At 52.6% G+C, this 20565-nt stretch overlaps 1 protein-coding gene and 1 pseudogene across 2 annotated transcripts in view; one reads left to right on the top strand and one right to left on the bottom strand.

Annotated features, from left to right (window-relative positions):
• The window catches only part of RGS9 (regulator of G protein signaling 9), a 66309-nt gene extending 51728 nt beyond the window's left edge, over nucleotides 1-14581 (bottom strand). For both annotated transcript variants that reach the window (XM_060133798.1, XM_060133799.1), the window contains exons 1-2: nucleotides 14525-14581; nucleotides 3035-3131 (exon numbers count right to left, since the gene is read on the bottom strand). In XM_060133798.1, coding sequence (XP_059989781.1) covers nucleotides 3035-3131; nucleotides 14525-14581 — 154 coding nt within the window. The remainder of the gene's footprint in view (nucleotides 1-3034; nucleotides 3132-14524) is intronic.
• Nucleotides 14582-20022: 5441 nt separating this feature from the next.
• Nucleotides 20023-20108, top strand: LOC132512392 (small nucleolar RNA U3; annotated as a pseudogene).
• Nucleotides 20109-20565: the final 457 nt, after the last annotated feature.

Raw genomic sequence — 20565 nt, 5'->3', positions numbered from 1 at the left:
TGCGCCAAGGGCAGGGCTGGTTCTCCCACACCCCCAAGTTCCCAGGCAGAACTCTGAGGGGTCCGAGAATTCTAAAGCGAAACCTGGCTTTCCAGGTCGTTGTAAGGACGCTTTTGTCGAAGCGGTTAAGATGAGCCGCTTTTTTAGGAACACTTTGTGGGGTGATGTACAACTTCAGACCGTGGAATGCGGGCTCCGTGCGCCCTTTCGCCCTGGGCCCTGCGAGGCCGAGGGGCTGGCCTGGGAGCGACGCAGACTGCAGGCCGGCGTGGAAGAAACCAGGGGAGGCACACGGGGACAAGAGCAGGAGGGAATGTGCACCCCTCCGCCCCCAGCAAGTGTTCAGATTGATCTAAGGGCCAAGGCAAGCCAGGTCCCACCAAGTCCAGAGCTGATGCAGGACCCCAGGGAAGCCGCGGCCTCCCACTCGGCCCGGGCCCTCTGGCCCCATCAGCAGAACACACTCCTTGCAGGAGGCGGGCGGGATCATCTCGGGAGAAAGATGCACCCCAACTCCGACGTCATCTTGCAAATGCCAACAACCATATTTTCCAGCCACCCCGGCCTGCTTTCCAGAGGCCGAGCTGGGTCCCCTACCTGTGTGGAAACCGGCCCACGAAACACACCAAGGAGGAGGGTCAGGGTCTGAAACCCCGCTGCCTGTGTCCTTATAGCTGGACTGTCGCAAAGGACACTTCCTTACTTGCTTGGGGGTGGCCAAGGGGCGTTTCTTCTGACACCCGCAGGGGGGTGGGAAGGCTTAGGGCCCCTCCCCCACTCTCTGGGCTGAAGGAGCTGCCCGCAGTGTGGCTGAGGGTGGACCCCTGTAACTGCCCTTCCTGCGCACGCCCCGGGCCACAGATATCCAGCTATCAGCTCTCCGCGCCCACGTGCCCACCGCGACGGCTTTCAGAGGCTCCCCTGTGGCTCCTGGCTTTAGTCAGCGCTTTGCTTATTCAAAAGCAAAATTCTTCACCTAAACCCCTACTTAAAAATCCCAGGACTGGGTGTTTTAGACTTTCCACCCCAAGTCTCTACACGGTGGTGTGCAGACCAGGAAAGAGAGCCCCCGGCAGAGAGCAGACAGGTTAGCGCTCCCCAAGGGGCTGAAGGTTTTCTCATCCACTTGACCGCTTCCTGAAACAGGTCGAATGAGGTTACGGGGGCCCCGGTGTGTCCACCACGTGATCTGTGCCGACAGCACCACAGGCTGCTCAGAGCCCACGTCGGCCACCGTCGTCCCCTTAAGTCCTGAGTCGCCTGCCCTCTGAGGAGTCGGGTGGCACTGATCCCGTTTGCTTTGATTAGGGCCGATACTGCAGGACAGGGCTCCTCCTGGGCTCCGACCGCAGCTGGGACTCACCCGAGTAGGATGAACAAGGCAGAACGTGGCTGGGTGGGCGGGGGATGAGAGCATGGACACTGGAGCCGTGTAGCCGGGCTCAAGCCCACGCTCAGCCCTGGATGCGTTTAGTGACCTGGGGACAAGATGCTGGAACTCTGCGTCTCCGTGTCCCCGGCTGCAAGAAAGGGCTGGGGGGGTCACATCTCTCCCTACGCTTATCGTGGGTGACACAGTGCGGGACACAGTCGGCTATGGGCCCCATGGGGCGTCACTGAGCACCGGCCAGTGCACACTAGAGCCTTGTCTGGTTCCTGCAGGCATCCCCTGGGGCAGGGATCACTACTTCTGCGTGTCAAATGAGGAAATGGAGACTAGGGCTACACGGAAAAAAAAAAAAAAAAAGGCACCCAAAGGATCCAACCCCAGGGTGCCTGAGTCAACGTCCAGCGCCCTTTGGACAGTTCGAGACCAGGATGGATTCATGCGCTCGATAAACTTTTGTTAAACTTCCACCCTGACCCCCAGCTGCACTAAGCGCAGGGGTTACTCAGATGAGCTAGACGAGATCTCTCCCCTCGAGGGTTGCCCAATCCCATGGAGAATTCAACCAGAACTCATGACAACCAGGAGCCCGGAGGGGGTGGGGTCAGGGGTCAGAGGCAGCCTGCAACGTCCTGGGGCGCCCAGGCTGCTCTGGGTCCTAGTCTTTCCCAAGTCTAGACCATTGGAGTTTTCTTTTCTTCTGTGAGCTAGCCTGTCGCATGCCAATCATTCCGCCGTCTGTCACTCACACTCTGGGAGCCCCAGAGACGCTGTGCTGGCTGGGACACGCCTCCTTCCGGCCGGCTTGCCTCTGCAGAGACCCCAGTGCCTTGAGTGACAAATACTCAGGTCATGGATGGGGTCAAGAGCGAGGGCTCACAGGGGACTCAGCACAGCGGCGAGTCCCAGGCTCGCACTCTGAGAAGCTGCCCCCCTCTGCCAACAACACGACTCGGTGGGAAAGGGACTCCTTACTGCAAAAATCACAAAACAAACGCAACGCACGGATTTTACCAAAATCACAAAACCATCGCAACGCACGGATCAAAATGCATTCTTATTTGGGGGTCCAGCCCCTTCTGCCGATATCCTGAAATGACGCCCTTTATCCTGCCCCCAGAGAAAGGAGACTGAGGTGCCCTGCCCTTGGGGGAGTCAAGAAGGGTCTGAATGTTAATTAGAAGACAGGGAAGGATGGAGAAAACAAAGGCCAATTCTTTTTTTTTTTTTTTTGCCAAATAGTACTTTTTCTGCTACTTGATTTTATTAAAACAAATCAAACAAGACAATCAAATAAAAAACAACAGTAAAGGTTTTTAAAATGACGTCCTGGGGAGGAGGAATGGCTTCACAAGGGGACCTACTGGATTCCTTTCTCTTTCCTTTCTGACTCCTTGCCCAGAAGGAGCCTGCGTGAATGGGCAAGTAAGCAGTAAGTATACGCGGCTTTGTGGGCCACGTCACGGTCTCTGCACAGCTACTTAACTCTGCCATTGCAGACAATACATAAATGAGGACGTGTATCTGTTCCAATAAACCTTTATTCACAGATACGGAACACGGGGCGCATCTGGCCCACGAGCTATAGTCTGCCAACCTCTGTGTACGGTCTGTTCCAGGCCAAGACCAAATCACAAGATACATTACCCGTCATGGCGTGAGGGACGCTGATGACCGCGACCTTCTGGTTCTGCACTCTGACCCCCATCTCTGGGTCCTGCATGTCCTTGACGAGGGCTTCAATCTGCAAGACAGAACCGCCAAAGCTGGCTAAGCAGAACCATCTCGAAGGCTGAGTGAGGCCCTTCTGGCAGCACCGAGGGAGCAAAAGATGCAAAGAGGAACACGGGGCCCTTATAACCAGGAGCCCACCGCCTAGGTGGGCAGCGCGCAGCTGAGAACTAAACGCGCGCATCAGAGGCACAAACACCTCCCCAGATGTGAGAGCTCGGACGGATTCATTCTGCCAAGGAGACGCTGCAGAGGCTTTTAGGAGAAGATGGGACTTGGCCAAAAAAAGGGTTTTGTTGGCTAGAAAGTGAGAGAGCTACAAGGCACGGGAGAACGACAGCGCCCAGGGTGGGAGTGGGACGGGGATAGGGGAGGGGCCGGGTCTCAGGGGGGCCACAGAGGGTGGGCTCTGTCCCAGCAGCTCTGGCTGGGGAGCGGTGTCATCGGGCCCGCACCTGAGAGAGGAGCATCGAAGCACGAAGAAACCCGCCCCAACAGAGAAAAGCAGGGGCCTGTTCACCACCATTGCGACCGTCCGGGCACAGGATGATGGCGCTTCCACCCCTCCCACTTCCGCCCCTCGGTCTGTCCTCAGCAGGGCAGCCCGTGCGAGACTTGCAATTATTTTAGGCTGTATCTCTCCTCCGCTTGAAACTCCGCAAGGGCCATTCCACTCAGTCAGTGGCCAAGCTCTCCTACTGGTCTACGTGGCTGGGATCACTTCCCCCCGACTCTCCCCCTCATAGGCTCGGGGGCCACGCCCAGCTGCATCCTCCCTCGTGCTGCAAGCTTGAACTTCCCCCCCCATTCCTATAGCACTCACCTTCCAACGTCCGAAATAATCTACCTGCTGATCATAACGTTTGCCATGTGTCTCCCTCACTCCTAGAAAGTAAGGTCTTCAAGAGCAAATCTTCCTTTTTTTTTTTTAATTTTTTGGCCGCGCTGCACAGCATGTGAGTTCTTAGTTCCCCGACCAGGGATCAAACCCGCGTCCCGTGCAGCGGAAGCACAGAATCTTGACCACTGGGCCGCCAGGGAAGTCCCGAGGGCAAATCTTTTGTCTGTTGCTGTCTGCTGCTGTATTCTGACTGCCTGGAACAGCGCCCAGCACGTGGACAGTACCCAGTAAACAGCCGGCGCATGAATTAATAAATAAATAAAGGCAGGGGCAGAGAAGATAACAAGAATGCATGGCTTTTAGAGCCCTCGTTCTGACTCTAATTACCTAGGATTAACTGTACGTGCAAGTGACTGGTGCAGTGAGGGTGGCAAAGAATAACGGCAAAGTTTATAACTTAGACGATCGGAGTTGCCAGTTACAAAAATAGAAATTTCAAAAGGAGGAGCGCTTTGCGAGAGCAGACACTTCTGCTTTTGGAATGCTGACTGCGAAGGGCTGCTGAGATAGCCACGACATCTGGAAGGGGATTGGAAACGAGATGTCCCAACTTCAAAGGACACGACAGTCAGAGATAAGAACTCGATTCACGAACATCGACGAGAGAGTTGACACCAGAGAGAATCCACGAACCATCGGAGGAAGCTGGAACTGCAGGAAGACACCCACAAGGACAGCCCTGATTGTCTTTAGAGTATTTTTTTTTAACATTGATGAATACAAAACATTTTTCCACTTGAAAAAATTAATAGGAGTAAAATTAACTGAAGGATATTTTAAAACAAACTGGATGGGTTGACACAATTGAAAAAAGACACCAAGCACTTCTCTGGTCAACGCTGATGACAGGCATCGACAAAGCCTCACGTGCAGACGCTTCAAAGTTCATGCTCCAGGAAACTCCTCGCGAGGGGAAAACCGTGCACACCCCCAGCCCCCCCAGGTGCCTGCAAACAATCAGTCCGTCATTCAACAACCAGGCAGCCATGGTGGACTCAGGGAACCAAAGATAAAGAGCTCTGGTCCCTGAGCTTAAGGAGTTCACCGTCTAGTGCAAGGATATTACAGGACGATACGGGAAGTACAGTGACCAGGGTGAGGCCACGGTGTCCTGACAACACACCTGTGCCAGGGAGGAGGTGGCCGGGAGAGGCACTCCTGGAGTGGTCATAAAATGACGAATAGGAATGAGGAGGCAGAAAGGGCAAAGGATGGCAGGTGAGGACCCTAAGGCTCAGTGAGCAGCAAAAGCAGAAACACAGAATACGAACGAGTAAGTGGAAACAAAGACCTCTCCTGTCCTCCTCCGGCTGGAAGCCCTCTCCTGAGGTCAGGGCAGCTGCGCATGGCTGGACAGATGCTCATGGAGGGTCTCCCCTCAAACCCAACCTGTCCACGTCCCAACCACAACCCAAAGCAAAATGGCTCACTGTGCCACTCTTCCCCCAGTTTAACTAGCTTGGTTACATGATCCTTTCTCTCCTGCTGCTTCATAAAATAACTCATCCTCACACTGTACAGCCCTTTACAATTTCCAAAGTCCTTTTAGAGTTTGCGTGTGCTTGTGGCCCAAAGAAAAGGAACCCAAGATTCTCATGTCCTCAAGGTTCTCTCTTAACTGCAGGAGTCCACTCAACCTCTCTGAATTCCCTTCCTCTACCATAAAATGACAGTATATTCACAATTGATAGCATTTTGTTACCTCTCAGAATCTAAGTAATTGTGTAAAAATGCTTTGTAAGGACAGATATATAAAGATATATAAGCAGAAAGATATATACTTGGGCTTTCCTGGTGGCGCAGTGGTTGAGAATCTGTCTGCTAATGCAGGGGACACAGGTTCGAGCCCTGGTCTGGGAAGATTCCACATGCCGCGGAGCAACTGGGCCCAGGAGTCACAACTACTGAGCCTGCACGTCTGGAGCCTATGCTCCACAACGTGAGAGGCCGCGATAGTGAGAGGCCTGCGCACCGCGATGAAGAGTGGCCCCCGCTCGCCGCAACTAGAGAAAGCCCTCACACAGAAACGAAGACCCAACACAGCCAAAAAAATAAATAAATAAACAAATGTGGGGTTTAAAAAAAGAAAAAAGGAAAAGAATTTAAAATTAATCAATACAATCATAAATAACATGTAGGTCAAATAATACAGCATAATAATAAAAAAAGATACATACTTTATAAAGAGAGAGATTTGTTAGTGTTTGTGGGTTGGAATCATTAACATCAGTAGTGTTCGTATCATCAGTGCATCTTTAAAATTGTGCATGCAGAGCTGTCTTTAGATGCCTGGGAATAAAAACCCTGCTCTACCAATCAACCAAATATAGATGTTTACTGAGCGTGTATTAGGTGCCCAGCCCTGGCAGGGGGGTTGGTACAGGAAGATAAAAGACAGCCTCCCGGGCCTCAGAGAGTTGGGAAGATATTGGTATGAAGATAAACAAATGAACTAAGATAAACACTAGGGATCTGGGTGCGAATAAAGTTCAGTTCAAATCATCCTCCAATGAGCAGGTGAGGTGAATCACTAAACTTCACTAAGGCTCATCCTCTGTAAAGCAGAGATGAGCACAGTACCTACGTCGTCAGACGGATGTTGTGAAGATCAAAGGAGATGAAGCAGCGAAAGCACCTAATACCACGCTATGCACAAAGAATCTATCAGACAGCAACTGCAGACTGAATTATGCACCAAAAAATAGGGAAAGCAGGGATGGGAGTAATAGCCGGGAGGAGGAGAGGATGGCTGAGATGATCCCCAAACATCACACAGAGCGAGAAGGATTTTCCCAGCCGGCCGCCGTACTGCAAGGGAGGGACGGTGCGAGGGGCCCCGCGCTGGCTGACGCAGGAAAGTGAAAGGCTGAATTTGGAACCCTCGGGCACGGTTGGTGGGAATGCAAAATGTATGCAGGTTCCTCCCAAAATGAAAAATAGAACTGAGACAGGCTGGGACCTGGGGCCCTTTGCTGCAGTGCCCACACCTGGACACACGTCGCCTCAAGCAACAAAATACAAAGAAACTATAAGGGACGAAAAAAGACTGCACGCATGCCCAGTTGGGGCAAATTCTGGACGACAGGATACAAAAAGGCCCAAAGAACCCAACTGCCACTTCCGAGGAGCCGGGAGCGACAGCAGGGTGCTGCGCAGGCCCCCTGCACTCGACACCACCAAGGGGTGGGCAGAACGCCTGAGCCACCACTCCCGCCCGACCCCCGGACGCACCCCTACCCTCACCCCACGTAAGGAGCCAGCTGCCCCCCCCCCGGGCAAGGGGACCTGTTGTTTGTTCTCAGTCCCCCTGCTGCAGCCGCGGCCCCAGTAAAGCCTTGCCTGAATCTCTTGTCGGGTCTCTGATCAATTTCTGTTGCTCAAGGAGGCCAAGAACCCTAGTCAGTGACAGAACTACCAGATGATCCAACAATCCTATTTCTGGGTATTTATCGAAAAGAATCAAAATCAGGATGGCGAAGAGATATGGACCCTCCCCGGTTCACAGCAGCACCGTGGTCAACAGCCAAGATGTGGAACCACCTAAGTGTCCACTGGTGGATGAACAGGTAAAGAAAATGTGGCACATCCAGGGATTATGACTTAGCCCTAAAGAAAGGAAGGAAATTCTGGAATCTCCGACAGCCTGGATGAACCTGAAGGACGTTATGCTAAGTGCGTAAGCCGGTCTCGGAAGGACCGCACGATTCCACTACCTAAAATCGACTAATTCACGGAACCAGTGGAAGGGCAGTTGCCAGGGCCTGGGGGAGGGGGAGACGGGGAGATGCAATCACTGGGCATGAGGTTACAGTCAAGAAGATGAAGTAAGTTCTAGAAACATGCCCTGCAATATTGTTTCTATAATTAACAACACTGTGAATTATACACTTAGAAAAATGTAGGAGGGTAGTTTCTTGTGTGATGTGTTCTCACCACAATAAAACAGAATTTTTTTTTAAAAGAGAGAGAGTGCGCAAGAGTGAGAAAGAGAGATGGCCAGGCTGCGCTGGAGGGGAAAGGTCAGGCGGGGAGCCCCGAAATGGAGACACGCCACCCGCCACCCCGGAGGCTGGCAGCCCCCCACGTCCCCAGGGCGGGAGGAGGGGGGACACACGACGTCCTAGGTCAGCGCCGAGGGCTGGGCTGTCCTATTTCCACCTGCTGCTAAACCGGCACCTGCAGCAGAACCACAATCCCGAGAAGCGGCCGAGATCAGGGGCAAAGGTCACGGCCGCTCCGGGCCCAGCACCGGCCCCTCAGCTGCCCGCGAGACCGGCCGGGGCCCAGGGCCGCCCGGGGCTCCTCGTGCAAGACCCAGCGCGAGCCCGTCCGCACAGACGCGCTCTCGGCTCGCGGGATCCTTCTGGAACGGAAATGACGCGTTTCCGCTCCACTCGGAGCTGCAGTGCTTGGCCTCCTGCAAGGTCGGGGCCTGGGGGCGTCTCGGGCCACGGGGGCACCGAGCGGCTCCCAGCGGAGAAGGGGGCGCGGGACACCCCAGGAGGCGGCCGGAGGGCGGCTGCTTCCCCTGGACGCGGGCGGGGACCGAGGGGCCACGGGCGGCAGGGGTCACCTTTTCTGGAGTTGTTTTTTCTAACTGAATCACAGTGGATTTGCAGTGTTGTGCCGGTCTCTGCTGTGCAGCAAAGTGACTCAGTTACACACACACAGACATTCTTTTTTATGCACATCCTCTCCCGTTATGCTTTTCTGGAATTCTTGGCTGGCCGTGAGCCTCGGATTCACCTGCTCCTCCCAGAAGTGCCCGCCATTCTGACGTGGGAGCCCGGGCCTCCCCCTTCCCAGGGTAACTGCCGGAGGAAAGTCCACATTTGCTCCAAAACTTTTATCAGCTGAAACAGCAGCATTTCATGGCGTCAGGGCGCCCATATATTGGAGAAGAAAGAGAAACCCCCGCTCTGAGTTAGAAACCTGAGCTTCTCCAATAGAAAGTCAGGGGGTTTGATTCCTTCTCTCTGCATTAGAAAAAAAAAAATCTAGTTATAAAGAGTTTGAAAATAACCTTCAGAGGAGGAATAATGAGAGCTATTTTAGGAACACAATGAGGGGAGTCAGATTTCTTTCTGGCGGGTGTGTCACCTTCACAGAAGAGAAGGGCTGGGGGCAGCAGGGAACACCACAGGGACCTCGAGAACATTCTGAGGGCGTTCGGCCCACTGGGGTTTGGATCCAGTTTCCTCAGAACTTTCCTTGTGTCAATTCCTCTGAGGGGTCTCCCCAGGCACCCAACAAGGAAACCGTAGGACTCGGGCTGCTGGTCCCATCTCTGTTATGGGCTGGACGGCGCCCACCCCTCAAATTCATAGGTTGGGGTCCTACCTAAGCCCCAGGACCTCAGAATGTGACTGGACTGGGAGAGAGGGCCCTTGACAAGGTAACTGAGTTAAAAGGAGGGCACTAGGGTGGCCCTGTGACAGTGTGACTGGTGTCCTTTGAAGAAGAGGAGATGAGGACACGGACACCACGGGGGGCGAGCACGTGGGGACACGCGGAGAAGACGGCGTCTGCAGGCCCCGGACAGAGGCCGCCGGAAAGCACGCTGCGCACACCGTGCCCGGGCTGGCGGTGCTCTGCCGTGGCGGCCCCAGCCCAGTCATACAGGCTCTGGGCTCTAGCCCTGCTTCCAGCAGAAGAGCCCCTCTGCCCACCACAGACAGGGGACAACCCGAGTTGTGTCCCCAGGTCCCCAGAGGGTGAGGAGCCCTTGCCTTTCTGCTCCCAACTGCTGCCAACTCTCGCGCCCTCCTCCTCGCGCCTTGTGGGCATCCCCCCGGAGACAGGGAGGCACGGCCACCCCCGCCCCAAACGTCAGGCGCCCTCCCGTCTCCCACACTCAGCTCCCCGCGATCCTGGGCCACACGAGGACGGCGGGGTAACCAGGCAGTGCTGAACCCCGGGTGACGCCGAGCTGGGGGCGGGATGGGGGCGTCAGATGCCACGTGCCTCTGCGTGACTGCAGGCGTGTCACCAAGGAACAGGAACGACGGCTCCGAAGGCCTCGACATCCCACCTTCCACGCCCACGCTGCCCCTCGCTGTCACTCCCTGTGCAAGATCTCGGGCTGGGATTTTCCTCTGAGCGGGAGAAGGTTCCCGGGGGGATGGTAATAATCAGTACTTTCCTGTACAGAGAGGGAGCAAGTGACCTGCAACCACGGGGCTGTCTGGCAAACAGAAGGGGCTCCCACTAAGGAGCCTGTCCGCCCACAGGCCAGCGGACCCCTGGGCCATCTCACCCCGAAGCCTCTCGGACCCTCAGGGGCACCACACACGCTCGATCGGCGCTTAGGCCACCCCAGCCAGAAGCCCAGGAAGCATCCTCCACGGCCCCGGTCAGCTTCTGCGGACTCTGCTTTTGTTTCTGACCTGTCTCCTAACAGGCCTCTGTGGCACGTCTCACCTCCCTCCTGGACCGTCCGGCTCGGCCCACCCGGCCTCTGCCTTGGGCCTGGCAGGTCCCCAGCCTCCAGGGCGCCCTCCAGTGGTGATGCTGTTGACATTTGGGGCCGGCTGTCCTGTGCACCGTAGGTGTCTAGCAGCTTTCCTGCCTCTTCCCTCCAGCTGCCAGGGGCAGCCCCCTCCCTAGCTGGGACAACCCCAAATGTCTCTAGATGTCACCAAATGTCCTGGGGCTTTCCTCTGGGCTGTGCATTCAAATCACCTGGGAAGCTTTTCTGTATTTGATTTTATACATATACATATATATATATTGTTTTTTGGTCGCACCGCACAGCATGTGGGATCTTAGTTCACTGATCAGGGACGGAAACTTTGCCCCCTGCAGTGGAAGTGCAGAGTCTTAACTACTGGACCGCCAGGGAGGTCCGTGGGAAGCTTTTCTTTGAAAACACCAACGTTTTGGGACTTCCCTGGTGGCCCAATGGTTAAGACTCCACACTCCCAATGCAGGGGGTTCGATCCCTGGTCAGGGAACCAGAGCCCACATGCCGCAGCTAAGACCCGGTGTGGCCAAATAAATAAATGAATTTTTTTTAAAAAAAAAACCAATGTTTGGACTCCATCTGACTTGACTACTTAATTATCTCCTAAGTAAATGAGAAACTCTAAGGAAGGTGACCTGATAACAATGTTCTTTAAAGTGCAGCCCGGGTAGAGAAGCACTCCTACCCTCTAATCAGAATCATCTTTCTAACATGGGAACCAACTCGTTTTATTCGTACCCGATTTTAAAACGTCAAATGGCTTCTCAGCAAACACAGAAAGCGTCAGACCCCCGGCTGGATGTGCGAAGCCCCCAGTTCCAGAGCCTCCTTCACTACCAGCCTTTCCATCACCAACTTCCTGCCCACCCCTGCCCCCCGGCCAGCTACCCCAACCCCTGAAGACTCTCCCACGGCACAACGCTATTCCACACTTCCAAGCTCTGCATTCCCCCAAATGCCACTCATCTTCCCGTCCTCCTGGCAAAAAAAAAAACACCTACTAATTTTTCACACCTTCACTCAGTTACAAGCCCTCCTGTGAAGGCTGTTGGTCCCCAACCCAGATGGCACTGACCATTCCCTGCTCTGCGTTTTATATACGTGCATCTCCTCTAATGACGTCTCCCACGACTTACAGAACATTCTTCTTACTTATACAGCGGTCCTTCTCTATTAGACCCTAAGCTCCAGGAGGAAGGGGCCACGTCCTAATCCCACAGTGTCCCCAGCATCAGGCACAGCGCCCAGCACAGACGCGCACGACTCTGTGCACGTGCTGAATGAAAGAATGGTACAAGCGAAAGCTCCCGTGCTCTGCCCGGGTCTCCTCCCTTTTGTTTCCGCACCCCCTTGCCCCGCGGCAGAAGGAGATGCCGGACGCCACACAGGAAAGCAAAGCAGTCGAGGCTTCTCCACGAGGCACCAGGACAGTCAGACCTGAGGCGCATCCCAAGGGCAGCAACAGCTGTTCCTGGCTGGCGTGGAGATCGGGACGTCACGGGGGAGGGGCGGATGGAGGGGGGACGGGCCAGCACTAGGACAGGCGCTCACAGGGGCCGCGGGAGGCGGTCCACTGTGCGGCATCCCACACACACGCACTTAGCACACGCACTTAGCACACGCCGTTCCTCTGCCTGGAACAGCCTTCTTTCTCTCTGCCTAGAACCCCCATTTATCCTTCAGTTCTCAGCTCCGCGTCCCCCAGGCACCTTCGGGCAGGCCTTCCCATGGCCTCTCCTGCCCCCAACATCACAGGAAAGCTTACAGCACTGGATCACATTTGGCGACAATCTGTATTTTTCCTGGTTCCACCACTTAGCGGCTACGACTGGGGCGAGTGACTTCACCTCTCTGAGCTTCCCGCTCTGTAAAATGGTGATGGTAACTCTGTCTCATGGAATAGATGAGAACACGCATGTAAGGGCCCCACTGGGACACAGCCTACTTCAAAAATATCCATTGAGTGGTGGGTGAGAGTTGCACCCAAGTCCACATTCCTTAGGCCTGGGTCCCTCTCCAAAGGCTGGGCACCTCGTTCAGCTGCTTCACGGTTGAGGGCCCCCTGGCACAGGCTCTTGGGACCTGCTCTGTGATCTGACCGAGGACCTCAGAAGACACAGACAGACGGGGGTCTCCCCCCATCCAACAAGGCAAAGGGAGAGAGCAGCGCTGTGGTGCGGGCAGGGTCTGCAGGGCGGGGGGGTGGGTGGGGAGAGCCAGCCGTCACAGCGGAGGGGCCCCCGAGCTGGGCCCGGGAGTGGGGGGGACGGGGGCTCGGCCGGTGAGAAGGGGAAGAAGGGCTTTCCCAGTGGAGGGATCTGAGGCTTGAAGGGCACAGGGTTCCTGGAAAGACGAGGAGGTCGCTGAGGCCAGAGCCCCCCTGAGTGAGGGGGGCTGCTCTCTTCTGTGTCCCTGCAGGACAGGTGTGGGAGGCCGGCGGGAGGTCAAGTCAGAGGGGTGAGTGGGAGCAGGGTCCTCAGTGGCCAGGCTGGGAAGGCTGGACGTCACCCTGTGCACGGGGGAAACCAGCGGAGGGTTTCAGGGCGAGGGGATCCATGTCGGTTTGCGAAAGAAACCCAACATGCCGATGAATGGTATTGTGGAGGCCGGCAGGTGGGGTGGAAGACAGGAGGCTGGGGTGGAAGAGAGGAGGCAGGGGTGGAGGACCGGAGGCTGGGGTGGAAAAGAGGAGGCAGCGGTGGAGGAGGATGGGCTGGAGACCAACACACCAGTCAGAAGGCCCAGGTAAAGACAGGAATGTCTACCACATAACAGTCCTGATGAAACACAATGTCTGAGGCTCAAAAACAAACAGAATGTCTCCAGACAATTGCTCTCAGAGCCTCAGCGCCCGAGCTGCCCTGTCTGGGAGAAGACGGCAGTCCTGGGAACTCCTGGAAGATGACGGATGGCTCTCAGAGATCCAGTCTGGGCAGTTTTCTCTGATTTTAGGAGGTGGTGTCTGCAGTAGAGGCTCTCCGGGCTCTTTCCCAGCGAGACAACACTCCCCCTCTGTTTAATATCCTCACACCTCTACCATCTGGAATACGCGCAAGCTTATTCAAGTAGCTGGACCGAGGGTGACCAGCTGTCCCAGTGTGCCCGGGACTGTCCAGGTTTTAGCGTTGAAAGTCTTAGACAAATCAGGACAGTTTTGACTACGCCAATTTGCTGAGCTCCAAGGGCTCAGGGCAGGGCTCTTACTGTCACAAAGCATTCAGCTAATTCTACTCAAGACAAGCCTAAGACGGTGGACACCACACTGTGAAAAGTGGCTGCAAGTGGGAGGAAGGGCGGGCAAGTGACCCAGGACCTAATCCTCTGCTGACCCCTTCTGATACCGGTCATCTCAAAAGCCTAGAACAAAATGAGCCATTTCATCCCCAAATACATCACCACACAAGGTGCGTTCCACCCCGCACAAGTCCCCAGTATGGACACCCCCTGTGCCCAGCCGCTTGCTCTGAGAAAGCCTTTGCATGGGGAGGGTCCTGACTTCCACTGCGCACAGAGAGACCTGAGATCCACAAACACACACACTTGAATAAGGAATCTAGGAGCGCTGCAAGTGGGGTGTCCCTTTAGCCTGCAAATCACACCGTTTTCACGGTCTATGTGTACACACTCACCACACACACACGCTTTCAAATACTGCAGTGTTGAATCAGAAAAACAGCAAACATGTTAATTTAACATCTGGGAGCCTCTAATAGTATCAGGAGACTGTCTCAAATCTGACCCACCCTCGCTGAACTGCCTTCCTGCGCCTGCTCTCCCAAGTAACAGGTTGTTTTCAGCCTCCAGCCGGCAGTCGCCCTCGGCTGTAGATTCTCCACTATAAACGGGTAACAAGGAAACCTAATCATTAGAGTCTTTAAAAGACGGACAGACAGAAACACAAGGCAAATAAGTCACTTAATGACATCAAGCGGCACTAACCGACCACAAGGGCTGCCCCCCGCCCCTGCCCACATCGCCGCCGGCACTTCCCGGAGTTGGTCCCCGCGCCCCTCCCGGGCCCAGGTGATGGGGCCGCGCTCACCTTCCGCAGAAATGCCATCCTCGGCCTGTACTGCTGACCTTGGTGTCGGATTGTCATCCTGGACCCTGGCGGACGCAGAACCTGGACACAACCGGAGGGAAGAGGAAGCCCTCGGAGAGCGAGCCGGCGTCCCCGTGCCCGGGCTGGGTTGTGCTGCTCGCGGCGTCCCCGACCCGCGCGCCCGCGCCCTCGGGAAGCTGCCCGAATCCGCGCCGGCCAATCAGCGCGCCGCGCCGCGGGCCGGGCGTGCTCTGCGCCGGCGCCCACCCGCCGCCAGGAGGCGCTGTCAGGCTCCGCCGGGGACCGCGGAGCCGCAGGTGAGCCCCGCGCGACTGGGACCCGCGTGGGAGGGTCTGTGGCCGAAGGCGAGCCCTTAAGGAGGATGGGACTTCGGTTAGGAAGGGCGACAGGCACGGGAAAGGGAGGGAAGGGATAGTTTCGGCGTTTGGGATTAACATATATACACCACTATATTTAAAATAGATAAAACGACTATACTCCAGTAAAAATTATTTTTTAGAAAAAGGACATTTATGGCAAAAATAAAATAAAATAGATAATCCTGAAAGACCTACTGTACAGCACAGGGAACTTTGCTTAATATTCTGTAATAACCTAAATGGGAAGAGAATTTGAAAAAGAATAGGTAGTACATGTATATGTATAACTGAATCACTTTGCTATACGCCTGAAACTAACACAACATTGTAACTCAACTATACTCCAATAAAAAAATTAAAAATTTTAAAAATGTTTAGAAGTGTTTAGGGGAAAAGCAAATTCTACGTGGAATTGGTAAGATGTTGGTTAACAAAAGAAAGGACGTGAAGAATAAAGAAGGAAAGTTGAAGTCCCTGCTGGGCCAGCTGCCTGGTCTATTTTTTCTGTTATACGTTATTACAAGAGATCGAATATAGTTCCCTGTGCTATACAGTAAATCCTTGTTGTTTAAGATGATCTGTATCTGGATGGGAGTGATGGTTATACACAGGTAATCATGTCTGTCAAAACTCATCCAACTGTACTCTTAAAATTGGAGCGTGACATTGTCTGTAAACTATACCCCAATAAAAAGACTGACCCAAAAAAGCAAGTATTATCTTGCAAGACGGCAGAGGGACATCGTGCTAAAATGAAATTCTCCTGTGACTCGGTCAGGTAAGTGGACATCTAATCATCATCACCACCATCACCATCGTCATCACTATAGTCATCTGCAGCCTCCTCTTCATCAACACACAGGTGTGATTCAGGACCTATATGGGGGTCCTGCTGCCCTGGATACCATACAATGGGATCTCCATGAGCCTGGCCCCTGTAGGAGAAACCTCACCCAAGCACAATGATATGGTCATTTACACAGCAGTGCCCTTTAAACCCCAGTTCCAAGGTCACCTCCCAGGAAAATGTCCCAACACCTCTGGTCAACTCAACAACTAAGTTCAGTCCACTGAGCTTAGTGCTCAGGAGATAAAACTTAAAACATCCTGCTCTCAGCCCTTGTGCCCTCCTCCCAGACTGGGAGGAGGGGCAGAATCCTCAACAGTTCATCTCTGCATGATGGATGCCTCAGACTGCCTGCAGGCGGAGACTTTCTTAGCGGGGTCAGGGTTAGAGCAGCCGTGGGACACCACTGCCCTCACCCAGGCCCGAGGGATGGTGAGCCGGAGCCCTGGTGGGGGGCTGTCATGCAGGGGCTGTCATCCTGGAGGGACACAGCCATGGCTAGAAAGGGTGCTGGCGGAATAAATACCCCGACTCTCTCTCCTCTGAGTGCTTCCCATTTGTCGGTCCTGACCGGAAGCCAGAGGGTGATAGAGGCCCGGGGATGCAGCCTGTCCGGATCAGCCTCCCAGGGCACACAGCCAGGCAGAGAAGGGCAAAGGGTTGGGGGTGGGAAGGACTTAGGGGAGGCAAATCGTGAAGCAGCAGCACCATGGGTTAAATGTCTTCGGTAGCGTGGAAGCCCAGAGCACAGACCTTGGAGTTCATTCTGTGTCCCCAGGCACTCGGGACAGCGCAGTGACAGCGCCGCCCAGCCCACACAGACGTCTCCCTGACTCAGACAGAAGTCATGTTGAGTTCACCTGACTCCCTGGGCCACTGCCCGTGCTCTGGGCCATGTTTGCATTTCGTATAATTCTGTCTCGTTTGCATTTTGTCATAAGTGTGTATTACGCTGGCGATTCTAAAAAGTCATATATATATAAAAAAATCTTAGATGCATGAATGTTTCTTCCTAGCTCCGCTGAGAGAGGCAATAGCTCGTGAAAACATATTCTGGGAGGGAACTCAGAGGCCCTAAATTTCCACGCAGTGAGCACACTGGGCCCGCAGACAGACCCTCTCTGCACACCCACTGGTCAGCGCCAGTTCAGCAATAAAGGGAAGGAAGTGTAGGTGGAGCCCTCCGTGGCCCACACCTACGCTTCTCCCTGCCTTTCACCTTCTCCAGAAGAAGCTACTTGAGACCTTCAGAAGCTGACCACACCTGGTGTGGCTCTGAGTGCTTGACCTGGGAGAGAGGGAGAAAAAGAGGAACTTCGGGGAACTTTTCTGGAAGGTTTCCAGCTTCTTCATCAACTGGGGATTGTTCGGAAACTATTTTGGCCCAGCAGGGGCTACCAGGTACCACCACCAAGTACAGTCCTAGAATAAAAATCCCATCCTTATCTTTTTTCTCCTAAATTAAATGAATTGGATGCATCCAGAGGTGATACTTGTCACAAGCATGGCTAGAGATAAACACAGGAAAACAGAACAAGATCACGCCTCCCTCTGGCCCCACCCTCTTCCCAACTCCGTGGGGTGCACTTCTGTCTACCTGTGGAGCAGGTCAGGCTGGAACTGGTTTTTGTTAAGGGCAGCACTGTTTCTCATTATAGAAGATTTGGAGCTATGGGTCTTTTAAAAATGACAATTATGTAAATTGGTACAGCTACCATGGAAAATAGTATAGAGGTTTCTCAGGAAACTAAAAACAGAACTACCATAGGACCCAGCAATTCTACTCCTGGGTATTTATCCAAAAAAGAAAAGCAAAAAAACCCCCAAAAAACCCTAATTCTAAAAGATACATGCACCCTATGTTCATAGCAGCACTATTTACAATAACCAAGACATGTGGTTTATATATTCAATGGAATACTACTAAGCCATAAAAAAGAATGAAATGCCATTTGTAGCAACGTGGATGGACCTAAAGATTATCATACTAAGGCAGAAAGAAAAAGACAAATACCATATGATATCACTTACATGTGGAATCTAAAATATGACACAAATGAACCTATCTACAAAACAGAAACAAACTCACAGACAGAGAGAACAGACTTGTGGTTGCCAAGGTCGGGGGGAGGGAGAGGGATGGACTGGGAGTTTGGGGTTGGTAGATGCAAACTATTATATTCAGAATGGAGAACAAGGTCCTACTATATAACACAGAGAACTACATCCAATCTCCTGGGATAAACCATAATGGGAAAGAATATTTAAAAAACGAATGTAGGTATGTGTGTAACTGAGTCACTTTACTGTACAGCAGAGATTGCTGCAACTTTGTAAATCAACTCTACTTCAATTAAAAAAAAACTAAAAACAGAACTACCATATGACCCAACAATTCCACTCCTGGGTATTTATCCAAAAGAAAAAAAACCCACTAATTCGAAAAGATACAAGCACCACTATGTTCAGAACAGCTCTATTTGCAATAGCCAAGATATGGAAGCAACCTAAATGTCCATCGACAGAGGAATGGATAGAGAAGATGTGGTCCATATGTACAATGGAATATTACTCAGCCATTAAAAACGAATGAAATTTTGCCATTGGCAGCGACATGGATGGGCATGGAGGGCATTATGCTTAGTGAAATAAGTCAGACAAAGAAAGAAAAATACTGTGTGATATCACTTATATGTGGAATCTGAAAACTACAAGAAACTAGTAAATGTAACAAAAAAGAAGCAGATGCACAGATACCGAGAACAAACTAGTGATTACTAGTGGGGAGGGGTATGAGGGGAGGGGCAATATGGGTAGGGGATTAAGAGGTACAAACTATTAGGTATCAAACAAACTATAAGGATACATTGTACAATATGGGGAACACTTTATAATAGCCAAAATGTTATAGTAACTACCAATGGTGTATAACCTTTAAAAATTGGGAATCACTACATTGTGCACCTGTAACTTACATAATATTGTACATCAACTATACTTCAATTTTTTAAAAAAAATTTTAATTCAAAAAAGGAAAAAATGGCATTATGGGAAAAGGCGTTTTCACAGCTTGCAATAGGCTTTCGTTTTAAGACAGCTGAGGGCTTCAGGGGACGTGTGAAGGCCTCCAGGCTGTGCTCTGGTCCCTGCTCTGCCTCTCACCGGATGTGAGACTTTTTTCTAACAGCTTTGTTGAGGGATAACTGACATACACTAAACTGCATGGATCTGAAGTGCACACTTTGATGAGTTTCGATACATGTATACCCCCGTGAAACTACACCCACGGTCAAGACGGGGAGCACATCTGTTACCCCCTGAAGTTTCCTTATGCCCTTTGTGATCCCTCCCCCGCGCTGTCCCCAGGCAACCCCCGACCTGCTTTCTGTCGCCCTGAATTAGTGGGAGGGGTGAATCTGATCAAGTTACCTAATCTCTCCAAGTCTCTACTTTCTCAGTAGTAATAAGAAAGAGCCCGACTTGATGAATTCAAAATTCCCCTCCAATTTGAAAGTCACATTACTTTAATAAGTGAACGTAAAAGCGCAGGCTCAGCGACCATGGCTCACGGGCCCAGCGGGATCCTCCCGGACCGGGACACGAACCCGTGTCCCCCACATCATCAAGCAGACTCAGAACCGCTGCGCCACCAGGGAAGCCCTAACAAAGTGGGATTTAGCGCTCCCTACAAAGCGAGGCCTCTCTGGACTTAGACCAGCCACCCCAAAACGGGATTCCACGTGGCAGACATTCAAAAGAGCCGAAGAGCTGGGTGCCACCATGGACGTGCCCCCAACCATTCCTGCCACACGTGATCGGGGAGGGTTGGGGGAGAGAGGCGAGAGGGACCCACCTTAGGAGAAGAGACCCCAAGAAAATGTATTACTTGGTGCACCCCATCTGTATCAATCGTACTGAAATCCTTCTCTTCTGTCAAACATGCCCATCCCGCGAAGGATTTTTAAACCCAAAGCTTGCCAGCGAGGGTCCTCTACTGATGCTCAGGTGCGCCCCCTGCCGGTGGGGTGGCTCAGCCTCCAAAACCCTGGGTTCCCAGCCCCTCGTCCTGCCCCCAGCAGCCACCTCTGTCCACGGAGAGCAAGTGTCTTTCTTAGGGCTTTCCAAAGCAAGGGATTTCCCAAAGTTCCTGCACATTCTGCTCTTTCCCTTGGTTTCCCCAGAACAGCAATGTCCGGAAGGGTACACGAAGATGAATGCTACAGGAGATGCCAGGGAAATAAAAATATTAGCCCATGCAAGGATTTTCTTCTAAGACTATACTTTCAGGGATCATTTTTATAGTTCGTTACTACAGAAGTTTCTCTGAAAGAGATATGGGAACATATGTATACGTATAACTGATTTCACTTTGTTATAAAGCAGAAACTAACACACCATTGTAAAGCAATTATACTCCAATAAAGATGTTTAAAAAAAAAGAATTTTCTTCTGACATCCATTGCTTCCACATCACCCAGATGCTGCATTTGAAGATCAACTTCACCCATGCTCTTGGCTCCTATGTGTGGGTCTAATACTGCTCTCTCTTCTCTCTCTCTCCTCTTTCCAGGTAGGTAGGTAGATAGATGATAGATAGATAGATAGATAGATAGATAGATAGATAGATAGATAGAGAGAGAGAGAGATAATGTCTGGTTACATCACCTGAACCTTAGAAAAGCCAGTCCTGCTCCTTCCCTTTCCCTCTTTATGTTTGGTACACAGCCCTCCTGGGGTCAAACTCAAGTCACTTTACAGACAACCAAATTTGGTGTTTTGTAAAAAATGCAAACCTTTAGGGGAGGAAGGAGTGA

This window comes from Lagenorhynchus albirostris, chromosome 20 (genome assembly GCF_949774975.1).
Source record: "Lagenorhynchus albirostris chromosome 20, mLagAlb1.1, whole genome shotgun sequence".
NCBI lineage: Eukaryota > Metazoa > Chordata > Mammalia > Artiodactyla > Delphinidae > Lagenorhynchus > Lagenorhynchus albirostris.
Note: the sequence above shows the minus strand (reverse complement) of the source record. Positions and strands in the feature narration are given on the sequence as shown.